The sequence below is a fragment of the Octodon degus genome, unplaced genomic scaffold (assembly GCF_000260255.1).
Source record: "Octodon degus isolate 3935 unplaced genomic scaffold, OctDeg1.0 scaffold00073, whole genome shotgun sequence".
NCBI lineage: Eukaryota > Metazoa > Chordata > Mammalia > Rodentia > Octodontidae > Octodon > Octodon degus.
The window spans coordinates 1,677,931-1,689,870 of record NW_004524649.1 but is presented as its reverse complement, the minus strand read 5'-3'; the positions used below and the strand labels follow the sequence as shown (position 1 = coordinate 1,689,870).

The window sequence follows — 11,940 nt, the reverse complement described above, 5'->3', positions numbered from 1 at the left end:
ATTATTCATTTTCTCAAATATAAAATCAGGCTCTGAGCAGACAACACATTATTTCCAGGGATAGAATCAAGGATAAAAATCACATTACTTAAAACAAAACAAAACAGGTGTATCCCTGCAACTTGTCCTTCCTGGACCCCCAATCTGGGAGAGTAAAGGACAGAGACCACAGCTTCCAGCCTGCACTCTGCTGACCACGGCCTGAGGCTGGGTGCCACCGAAGGGCAGATGAAGTTCTGCCAGGTGTGCAGGGCGGGCAGCAGGTCCTGAGGTGTTCAGCGCTTGTCAGTGGAGCGAAGGTTCAGGGACGCCAGACGTCCCAGGGGTCTTCGACGAGCGTTGGTGGCCAGCCGCTGCTGCGCCAGGAAGGACTGCGCATGTGCAGGCGCCCTCGCTTCGCCAGCTCGCTGCTGCAGGGCTACGCCCTAGGGGAGGGGTATGGTCGGCTTAGATCAGGGGAGCCCGGAGATTCCCAGTTCTCTTCCATGGCAACAGTGATCTCACCATATTATACCAGGCACTGATGAGCAGTTTTTCCTCCTGTTCCCGCTGACTTCGGCTGGTCTCACAATCCATCTGGTAGGGCAGGGAGACAAGAATCAAGGGTCTGGGTGAGCTGGGCCAGCCAGGAGTGGTGGCTCATGCCTTTCAGCTCAGTGCTCAGGAGGCTGAGGCATGAGGACTGCTGTGAGTTCCAGGCCAGCTGCTGTGCTACACAGTGAGTTCAAGACCAGCATGAATTACATAGCAATAACTTGTCTCAAAAACAACACACAAGGGCTGGAGAGATGGCTCAGTAGAATAAGCACTTCTCTGTCAAGTGCAAGGGTCTGAGTTCAATCCCCAGTTCTACCAAAAAAAAAAAAAAAAAAAAAAAAAAAAAAAACACCAAACACACACACACACACACACACACATACACACACACACACACACACAGGATACCCACTTCCAGGTGCCGAATACGGATGTCCTGCTCCCGGAGCTGTGTCCTCAGAGTATGGAGTTCTGGGGGCACCCCTGTAGGTGGCCGCTGCTTGGGTTCCAGGGTCTGTATGACCTAGGGGTTTAGAGGATGGCAGCCAAGGTGACCTTGCATTCACTGCCCCCTTAGACACATGGAATGCATTAAACATGATGGCCCATGGCAGAGAGAAGACAGAAGCCTGTGACACGTGTGGCATGACAATAGAGTGACAAGCAAAGACAGACAGAAGGTGATGACTGAAGTGAGGGGCAGGACGGCTACAGGACCGGGTCCTCACCGTGCGTGCCTTGTCAACATAGCGGCGGTACCGCTCCTCCATGGCCCGCAGGTCCGCATCCTTCTTCTGCAGGCTGTCCTGCAGCTCTTCGATGCGCCGGGCCGCTGGGAGACAGGAGACCTCAGAGTCATGCTGCCCTCTGGGATCGCCCCACCCCCCACCCTAGCCACATGCCCTGCTTACTGCTGCTATCTGTGGGGGGCTCCAGCTCTTCAATGTACTCTCGCTTTCGCTGTAGCTCCAAGTCTGCCTCATGCAGCTTCTGCCTGTATGAAGCCCAGGGACAGTAGAGGGCTGACCCTCGGCCAGCGTGTCTGCTTCATCTTTTATATTTTTGTTGTTAGGGTTTCTTTCCTTGTTTTTTTTTTTTTTTTTTTTTTTTGTGTGTGTGTGTGTTTTTGTATCAGGGATCGAACTCAGAACCTTAGGCTTTCCAGACAGGTGCTGAGCTATTTCCCTGGCCCTTCCTTTGTTTTTTGAAACAAGGACTCACTATGTAATCCAGACTGGCCTTGAACTCCTAGTAATCTTTTTGCCTCAGCCTTTCAAGTGCTGGGATTACAGATGTGTGCCACCATGCTCGGTTTTAGTGGTCGCCATGGCACACTGTTCGTTCCAGAGCCAGCACAGCATGTGCTACCAGAGATCCAACCTGTTTTTTTTTTTTTTTTTTTTTTTAATGTATTTGGTACAGGTTCTCACTACACAGCTCAAACTCTGTGATTCTCCTGTTTTCAGCTTCCTTGGCGCTGGGCTTACAGGCATGGGCCACCATTCCTGGTCTCGGTGGCCGGCTCAGCATGCCCAGGGGCAGGGCCGGCGGGGCATGTGGTGCTGGTGATCAAATCCTGGTCCCCGTGCTTGCCTAAGCAGGTGCTTAGTCTGCTGAACTATCTTGCTGGCCTGAACCCAGGTCTTCGCACTCGCCAGGCAGGCAGATAGACCACTGAACTATCTCCCCAACCCCGTAAGCTTTACTTTTATTTTGAGATAGGCTTTCACTAAATTACCTAAGATGGCCTCAAATTTGGGATTCTCCTACCTCAGCCTTCCGAGCATCTGGGCTATAGGTGTGTACCTGTTTACCTGGTTCCTTATTGTGTCCATTGCTGAGGATGGAACCCAGGCCTTCTCCCACCCTAGGCAAGTGCTCTACTACTAGGCCACCCTCCCAGCTCTCCGGCTTCTCTTTTGTCCCAGCATCCCAGTGGTGCCTACAAGGCTCTCAGCAGCCACAGTAACACTGCCTAGGGACCTGCCCTGGCCCTACCCTTCTCCCCACCATCAGAGTCACAGTGGTCCTGGCCAGTGGCCCTCTGTCCACTCCCCCCATCCAATGTGGAGCGAGGACCACATTAGTCCAGCCACCATCATCCCTCTTCTACACTAAACCCTCCAGATCCATCCATCCAAACAACCTTAACACCTAGCTGGGTGTGGTGGCACACACCTGCAACCCCAGCACTCTGGGAGGCTGAGGCAGGAAAATCACAAGTTCCATCCCTCCCTGGAAAACTAATCAATTTAGTGAGAACTTGTCTCAAAAACAAACAAAAGCAACTGTCACTTTATTTCCTACCACCTGAAAGGAAATCCCTCCGTGGCTCCCCACAGCGCCCTAATGCACACCAAGCTCCTCCCCTAGGCCCGGCAGATCATCTTAGACTGGACCACAGTCTGTGTTGTCGCTGGACATATTCCGCACACCTTCCCCAGCCTCCCACCACCTGCCACTTACAGATGTTCCTCCAGCTTCCTCTTCAGCAGGGCAGGCTGGGGAGAGAAGGAGGAGGAGGAGGAGATGCCGAGGGGTCCAGAGAGCTGAACCCCTAGCTAGCAGGGGAGCCACAGTGCCTCCCTGGGCCCAGGTACTCACGATGGCCTGCACGGGGGCGGGCAGCGGGCAGCAGGGAAGAGAGAGAGGAGGGTTACACGGGGCAAGGGGAGTGCTGGGCAGGGGAAATTGGCACTCACGTCCTCGCTCCTGCCTCCCTGCTCCTGTAGTGCCTTCTGCAGGTCCTCCACCTGGGCCCGCAGCTCCACCAGCTGCTGCTGGTTCAGCCTGCAGAGTGCGGGCTGCTCAGTGCCCGCGCACTCGGCCGGGCCCCGCGGGACCCTACCAGGTACCCACCAGCACTCACCGCCGCTGCGTCTCCAGCCCGTGGCGCGCGCGGTTAGCCTCCTCCAGGTGGCGCTGCAGCTCCGCCTGCCGCTCGCGATCCGCCGCCTCCTGCTGGCACAGCCGCTTGTTCTCCAGCTGGAGCCGCAGGAGCGTCTCCCTGCCGGGCCAGGAGGCATGAGCCTGGCGGGACCGCAGAACAACTCGGGCCCAGAGTGGCCCGGCCAGGAGAACCAGTGAAAGCGTGAGGCTAGGGGCAGGTGGGACCTTGAGGAAAGAGCCCAGCCCGACTGGGAGCAGGAGTGGGATCTGTGATGTGGGCGGGGGCCATGGGCCCCAGGGGCGGAGTTCTTATGGGCTCTGGGGCAGAGCCAGAACTGACCGGAGCTACTACTCTAGGGTTAGAACGGTGTACCCGGCCGGCTGGCAGCGGGAACACGTGAACAGACAGTGTGGGGGAGTTCGTTGGGCAGGGTACAAGCGACTGCACCTAGCAGGGCCTCCACTGAGTGCAGGGCTGGACCTTGGGGGAAGAAATCAAAGAAGGCAGGGCTAGGATGTAGGATGTCTGCTCCCATATGGGGAACAAAGCCGGCAGCCACAAAGCCACCGAGCAAGAGTCAAGAGCCCTGGGCCAGGTCAGAGCAAGATTGAGAGTGGAGGAACCCAGAAGCCCAGCTAGGACCTGGAACCTTAAACTAAGAACGAGGGCTCTGGTCTCTGTGCACTCCGGGAGGAGGTTGGGGGCCCTGGCCAGCTTGTTGGTACCAAGCACCAGATGCCTGGGATACCTGAGCTCTGCAGGCAGGATCTCTGCTGCTAAGTTTTCCAGGCCTGGCGGGGTGGTATCCAGTGAGGAGTCTGGAGAACATGAGGGTCTTCAGGTCTCTGGGCACCTGCAGCCCCATCCCCAGGGCCTTTTCCCCAGTACTGGGGCCTCAAGATCAGCACACCCCCTCCCGGGGTCCTGCAGCTCACCAGCCTGAGTCAGCCCCCTCGGCTGCAGCTGGGCACAGCGCAGCTCCTCATTGGCCTCCCGGAGAGAGTCCCGCTCAGCCAGCAGCCGCTGCAGAGGCAAGGAAGGCATGCAGGCCATGTGAGACTGTGCCACCCAAGGTTTCCAGGCAATGGCAGGAGCTTGGGCTGTGGGGTGGCAACCTCACCTCCTTCTCCTTTGTCACTAACTTGTACTTTTCTTCCAGGTTGCGGCACTCAAATAGCCATTTCTCGGCCTTCATGGCCTCCTCTTGCCGTTGGCCCTGTAGTTCTTGAACCTGTACAGAAAAGAGGTGAGAAGTCAGGTGTGGCGACACACGCCCCTAATCCAAGGACTGTGCAAGCTAAGGCAAGAGAGAATGGTCATGAGCGTGATGCTAGCTAGCCTCACATACATAGTGAGTGAGTTAAGCCCACCCCGTACTACAGAGCAAGACCCAGTTTGGGACGACTGCAGAAAGGAGGGTGAGGACTACAGGGATGGAAGGAGGGGCAGCAATTTAGGAGCAGACAGAGGAAAGGGCTGGAGCAAACAGTGCCTAATGGCAGGTGGGGTTTACAAACATATGTAGGGCTGACCAATAGCTCAGCAGATTAAAGCACCTGCAAGCAGGCCCAGGAGGTTCACAGGGGGTTCATTCCCGGGCCCACCCCCAGGGCCCACTGAGACTGGGACTGGTGGTGTGGGTCTGTAATCCCAGCTCTTGGGAGGCTGTAAACAGGCAGTTCACTATGAGCCCGATCTAGTAGTGAGACCCTGAACACTCTATAGACCATTCCCTAAAAAATTAAAAAACAAACATATGTAGCAGGCCTAAAGGGTTCTGCCCCACACTGTGAAGGCGGGGCTCAGTGAAGTCCCTGGAGGCAGGCCAAAGCAAGAGAGCTCATTGTTTAAGGGCGTGGTCTCCATTTGAGGGCAGGGCTCCAGATAAGAACAAGAGCTGTCCAAGAAGCCGGTGAGTAGCTGGACTGGCCCTACAGGTGTGTGGGCAGTGCTTCGGGCCCATCAGGGGCGAGACTGAGTGGGGGGTCCCTAGGCGAGGGCCCCCTTGTTCCCGTTACTCCAGCTGGGCCTTACCTGCCTCCGCTGCGCCTCCAGCTGGGCACGCAGCGAACCAGCCCTGCGCAGCTCATCCTCCAGCTGCTGCGTGCGCTCTGCGTGCCCAGCATTGCGCTCCTCCAGCTGCCGCACCTGTCGCCGCAACTCCCGCAGCTCCCCCAGGCGCCGCCGACAGCTATTCAGGGTCGCTTCCAGCTGCGCTGCGCGATCTGAGGACTGCCTGAGAAAAAGTCAGACAACAGGGGACAGTCAGGGGTCAGATGGAGGCAGCAAGAGGTGTCGGCTGGTATTAAACTTGGGATCTTCCTGCTTCAGCCTTCCAGAATGCCGGATGACCTGTGTACACCACCACTCCCAACTCAGGATAGGTTTGTGGGGGACAAAAGTGTGATGGTGGGGCTGGTGAGATGGCTCAGTGGTCTAAAGCACCTACTTAGAACAAGCTAAGCTAAGCACAGGGACCACGGTTCAATCCCTCAGCACCACATGCCAGCCAGCCCCGCCCCTGGTAGGCTGAGCTGGCCACACACACAAAAAAAATAAATAAATAAAATATAAGAGGGGCTGGAGAGATGGCTCAGTGGTCTAAGGCACCTACTTAGAACAAGCTTGGCAAAGCATCAGGGACCGCGGTTCAATCCCCCAGCACCACATGCCAGCCAGCCCCGCCCCCTGGTGGGCTGAGCTGGCCACACACACACACCACATTTCTCTCTCTCTCTCTCTCTCTCTCAAATAAATAAAAATAAAAAAAAATTTAATTTCAAAAAAAAAATATATAAGAAATTTTTTTTTAAAAAAAGATGTCATTAAAAAAAAAAGTGTGATGGTGTCACAGAGATATAATGACATAAAGGGACTAAGGATCCCCCAAAGACAGTTTGGAGGTTTGGGGAAGTTATAAGGAAAAAGCACTAACAATCTTTATTAGACATACAAGAGGAAAGTGACCCACTAGATATTTTAGCATTCCTAGGGTGCTGTAGCATTACAGGGGGCTCTTTGAGGTTACAGAAGACAGAATGGGAGGGCCAGCCAAATAGCTCAGCAGATTAAAGCACCTGCAAGCAGGTGATCCCCAGGTCTGCTGTGCCCACCCCAGCCCTGTCCCCAGGGCGTGCTGAGATGGAGACAGAGACTGGGTGTAGTGATGCACACCTGTAATCCCAGTACTTGGGAGCCTGTAAACAGGTGGATCACTAGGAGTCCAATCTAGTAGTGAGACCCTGAACAGCCTGTAGGCCCTTCCCAAAAAATACAAAAAAGAAAAAGACAGAGTAGAACCATAAAGAGCTGCAGCTGTAGTGTTCTGGAGGGACCATAGGATCCAGGGCATGATGGGGATTGGAGTGCGTGGGTCGGGACAGTGTTATTGGAGAGGGGGTCCTGTGTTTGTTGACAGTGCTTGGAGTCTGAATCATAACATAACAGGGCACTGTGGGGCCCTGGGAGCACCGTCAGTACAAGATGTGAGGTCCAGAAATGTAAGGGCGTCAGGATAACGCAGTAGATGGGGACCAGGGAGATGGCTAAGTAGAATAAGCACTTTGCCTGGCAAGCACAGGGTCTGAGTTCAATCCCTGGTTTGAAAGATAATGCAGTAGAACCCAGTTGGTATTGAAGGGCTTGGGGTGACACAGTGAAATCCGAGGGCGCTCGCCATGCTGGAGGTGCCTGGTAGGCTCCCAGGGACTCCCACTCACCGAAGCTCATCCATCTCATCCTTCAGTGCCTGTGCCTCCTGGGCCAGGCTGGTCAGTGCCTGGTTCCGCTGCTGCAGCTCTGTGACCTCACGCTCCAGCTCGGCGCAGCGCAGCCGTTCATCCTCCCGGCTGCTCTCCAGTCTGGGGGTGGCAGGAAAGGGGCTCACGAAGGGGCTGTTGCCTCCACCCTATTCTCCTGGCCTGCCTGGCCCCCTCTCAAGCTGCCATACCTGAAGTTTTCCTCCTGCAGCTGTTCCAGCTGGGACTGGAGCAACAGCAGCTTCTTGGCTGTGAGGGCGGGGGCACCCTCGGCCTCAGGCTGGCCGGCTCGTTCCCGAAGCGCTGCATTCTCCTGTGCCAGGCTTTGCTTCTCTTCGGACAGGAGCACCAGCTACAGGCAGGGAGGTGTGTAAATGGGAGCCTGGTAGGAGTGTGGTGGACCCCAGTGCCAAGAGTGCCTCCCCACCTGCCGCTCTAGGTCCAGACAGTGCTGCTGGAGCTCGTCCCGCTCCTCGGCCTCCTCGCTCAAGAAGTAGTACCTGCGGGACTGAGCAGACAGATAGAGGGAGTGGGTAGGGGGCCAAGGAGCCAGGAGGACCAGGGGAGGAAGGCCGGGATCTCTCAGGGCAGAGGTGATCCCTGCCAAGGGACCCTTACGATCTAAGAGAGGACTGGAGCTCCCCAAGACTAGGAGAGGGTAATTCAGGAGACCTGGGGACCTAGCAAGACCAGGACCCTGTGGAGAGGGGTGGTTCATAGCTTTAGGATAAGCCCTTCACCTATGCAGCCCCACCTATGGGGCTGACCCGTCTGCAAGGTTCTCTATCCTTACCTGTGTGTCAAAGTTGCCATAGGTCTCTGCTGACAGGGAGTCAGGTGTATCTTTGGTGATGAGCTGGGGGTGGGGGAGGCATTCTAATGAGCTGAGCTCTCTGCTTTTTGCTTTTCTGAGACAGGGTCTCACTATGTAGTTCAGCTTGTCCTTTAATTCACTATATACAGCCCCAGCTGGCCTCGAAGGCACTCCTCCTGCCTCAGCCTCCCATGTGCCGGGATGACAGGTGTTGTCACTACACCTGGCTCCATGCTAAGCTCTCTAAAGACAGCCTCCAAGCCTCCTCCAATCTGGCCTAAGAAGCTGCCAACCTTCAGAACCCCAGATTCAGTTCTGCCAATAACCTGAGCCCACAGGCAGCCCCATCCCCCCCCCCCCCCGCCTCTGACATTGAGGGCAGGTGTGTGAAACCTGCAGCTTTGTGAGTCAGACCTAGCAGTCATGAGACAGAGATGCCTGGCCAGCTAACTTTGGGGCAGACACTAGATGGCAGGGCTTGGGCCCAGTCGCTGCTCTAGGCCCCAGAATCATCCCCTTCCCTGACGCTCCTCTGTCGTCTCACACCCACCCACACTCACCTCCTGGATGGCTTCCATCACTACATGTTGAACTGACTCCTCCAGTGTCATGATTCTCTCGATGTGCTCTGGGGATCAAGGTGGGGTGACTGAGACCAAGGGGAAGCTTGAGGGAGGAATGAGCCATCACCTGGGGACCTCTGAGCTCTGCCTCTGGCCTTCCCCATACCTTGTTTATTCTCACAACTAATCGCACAGCCTAGCACCAGCTGTAGCAGCTTGCCCAGCTCCGAGGGGTCTGAGAACTGGCCAAGCAGGCTTACATCCGGGAGGTGCTTTTCTGACACAGGATGCCCCAGGACCTAAGAACAGAAAGTCAGTGGGGTGGGAAAATGTTTGGGGTTCACAGGCCCAAGCCCTTCTCCTCATCCCAACTGTTCAACGGTCTGACAGTTACTCACATCCTGAGAGTATACCAGCAGGCTCTGCAAGATCTTTTCCAGATTGCTGACCTGGGGAAGCAGAGGTTCTCTGTATGGAAGCCCAGAGGCTCCACCTCCCAGTCTGCCTCCACTTCTTGCCCCACCCTCTTCTCATTCCCTGTTTGGCTTACCTTGTTTGGCCCTGCTTTCTGAATGTCCCCTCCCCTAGGAGTAACCTATCCAGCCATGTGTCCTTTGTATCCACCTGACCATGTTTGTTTCTGCAATCCCATGACTCAATTGCTAGTGAGGTGTGGGGTCAATACATGCCTGTGATCCCAGAAATGGGAGGCTGAGGCAGGAGAATCTCTGCAAGTGTGAAGCCAACCTGGGCTACTTAGTGAGTTTAAGTCCAGCTCAAACTACATGGTGAGACTCTGTCTCAAAAAAAAAAAAAAAAAGAATGCATGGCTGGGGATATAGCTCAGTGACATAAGCACCTGCCTAGCAAGTGCAATGTCCTGAGTTTGATCCCTGGTACCGCCAAAAAAAAAAAAAAAAAAAGACAATGCAGTTGCTTCTCAGCACATGGTTCTAGTCACTGTCATCTCTCACCTGGACAACTGCACCAACTACTTCTTGTACTACAATTTTTTTTTCTTCAGTGGTGGGGATGGAGTCCAGAACCAGTACATGCTAGGCAATCGCTCTCCAGTGAGCTCTACCCCAGCCTCTCCACTTCCACTCTTGTCCACACTATTCCTCTCCAGACAGCCAGGGGGAGCTTTTTCAAGGCCATGCCAGGTGGTATCTTTCCTCTAGTGAAATCCTTCCCTGACTTTCCACAGCACTTAAAATAGAATCCACATGCCCTCCGACGTCTGCCAGGCCCTTGATGACCTCATCTCCTCCCTTTCTTGTCCCCTTGCTCTCACTCTTGACCTCTCCATCATTCCTCAGTGACATCCACCTCATTCCCAATCCAGGGACCTTGCACTTGGTGCAAGGAATGCCATTTCTCCAAAGTTCTCCCCTAAACACACACAAATCAGCCTACCCTCAGTAAACACCTCCCTTGTTTACTCTCTCTCATGGTCTTACTTTTCATGGTCATTGATCTGTTACCATCAAAATTTCATTTTTGTCAACCATGATAATGAAGATTGAACCCAGAGATTCATTCATACTGAGCTATATCACCAGTTTTTTTTATATGTTTGTTTTTGGTTTTTTGAGTCTGGGTCTTGTAAGGTCACTAAGTTGCCTAGGGTAGGCTAAAATTCAAGATCCTTCCAGAGAGCTAGGATTTACAAGTATATGCCACTATGCCCAACTAGAGGTTAATTTTTTCTGGTTTTTGTTTTGTTTTGTTTTAAGACTCGGTCTCAATATGTAGACCAGGCTAATCTTAACCTCAAGGTGATCCTCCTGCCTCAGCCTTGTGGGTGCTGGGATTACAAGCACATGCCACCATGCCCAGCTTCACTAGAAGTTAGGTTTTATGCCTATGTATGTATTGCTTGTCCTCATTTCTGGAGTGGAAACCACATGAAGGCAGGTTTTGCTCTGTTATGTCTTGCTGAGTGCCCAAGAAATGGGGGCTTGATAGATGAATTAAAGAACAAAACAGGTGACTGGTCATAGCTCTGTTCCTGGCCAGGTGTGTTTTTTCATCTCTTTAGCTGCCTCGATATCCTGATCTTTTTCCACTAGTGTGTCCTCTTAGTTATGAGTCCACCTGTCACCTTCAGCTTCCAGTTGGGACCTGGATCCTCTGAGATGCCCTGGAGCCATGCTTCGTTAAACCAGGAGGGGTCTCTGCGGGGAGAAGAAGCGGTCAGCTGGCTGGGGGATCCTTTGGGGAAGTTCTCCCCAGATCGGCCCCACTCACATCTGGTTCAGCACTTGGGCTATGGCAAGGCCGCTGCTCAGGTCTTGGGGACTGGCACAGCGGACTGGAACTTGGAAGGTCCGCAACTGAGGAGATAAGGGTTGGGTGGAAATTCAGGGCCTGGTCTTTTCCCAATCAGCAAAAACCTCTTAGTCAAGCAGGCACAGGCCTGTTGCATTAGCAGCCAGCTCTGCAGTGGGGGCGTGGCCTCTGCACACCTGGGCTCGGAGGGGGCGTGGCCTCCCTTCACCTCTGCCCAGTAAACCCCGGGCGACCAGGTCAAGATAGCACCACGTGACCAGGCCAACACACCTGTGCCCCCAACCCTATAGGAGTCAAACACAAGGGGCGGGGTCTCACCTGTCCACGCATACTTGCCACGTGACAGGGCGGGTGCTGGACCAGAGGCCAACGGCTCTGCAGGCCCACGACCCCTTCCACCTTCCAGTCCAGGACGGAGGGGCCGACTGGGGGAGGGCCAGAATCACGGGCGAGAGGAGTGAACGGGCGCACACCTGTCCCCAGCCCCGCCCCCGACCTACCCAGGTGAGCAGAGACTCGCATAGCTCGGCCTTGTCCACGTTCATGGCTCCCGATTGGATTCGATCCCAGCAAAAGAGCCCTGGACGCCTCCGGGTCGGCTACCAGCGAGCGCCAGCCGCCCCGACCTCCCGCTCCGCCTAGAGCGCCACCCCTCCTGCCCCGCCTCCTGCGCCCAGGCCCCGCCCCACGCACGTGATGCCGCCCGACTCCCGGCTTGTCTCCAGCTCTGCCATCTTGGGTCCGGGCACAGCCTGGCGCCCGCGCCACCGCTAGGAGTCAGTCTGCCCCCATCACCTGGGCAGGCTCTTCCGCAAGCTGCCACCTTAGGCTCCGCGTCTGTTTGGAGTTGAAAATGTCCTCCTGTTCCTTCTGAGGACCTGCCCCGCCCTGAAGTGCGGGCAGGCACGTTCACGTCCTTTCCCTGCAGTTGGAAGACAACTGCCCTGCGATCGAAGCCCGGATCTGTGCGGGAAGACGTGAGCCGCAACATCGCCTGGACTTTGGAGGGGGGCGGGGGGTTTCCAAAAGGCATCGCAGGTGTAGGTGACTCGGAGTCCTGCCCCACCCATTGTATGGATGTGGACC

General features: G+C 55.2%; 1 protein-coding gene across 2 annotated transcripts; it reads right to left on the bottom strand.

Moving 5' to 3' along the window:
- Hook2 (hook microtubule tethering protein 2) lies at positions 1-11,533 on the bottom strand. 2 transcript variants are annotated; one of them, XM_023720229.1, is made up of 22 exons: positions 11,355-11,533; positions 10,813-10,898; positions 10,667-10,739; positions 8,961-9,011; positions 8,729-8,861; positions 8,560-8,627; positions 7,979-8,041; positions 7,613-7,693; positions 7,377-7,537; positions 7,147-7,287; positions 5,462-5,663; positions 4,548-4,658; positions 4,363-4,450; positions 4,176-4,245; positions 3,407-3,544; positions 3,240-3,327; positions 3,004-3,038; positions 1,449-1,531; positions 1,266-1,366; positions 950-1,060; positions 505-576; positions 1-425 (listed from the first exon to the last, which is right to left on the bottom strand). In XM_023720229.1, the coding sequence occupies exons 1-22, from the start codon at positions 11,397-11,399 to the stop codon at positions 276-278; spliced, it is 2,151 nt and encodes a 716-aa protein (XP_023575997.1). In that variant the 5' UTR covers positions 11,400-11,533; the 3' UTR covers positions 1-275. The 2 variants fall into 2 exon arrangements, with proteins under 2 accessions (XP_023575997.1, XP_023575996.1); XM_023720228.1 differs by having other exon boundaries at positions 1,266-1,369; positions 11,355-11,532.
- Between the last annotated feature and the right edge of the window lie 407 nt (positions 11,534-11,940).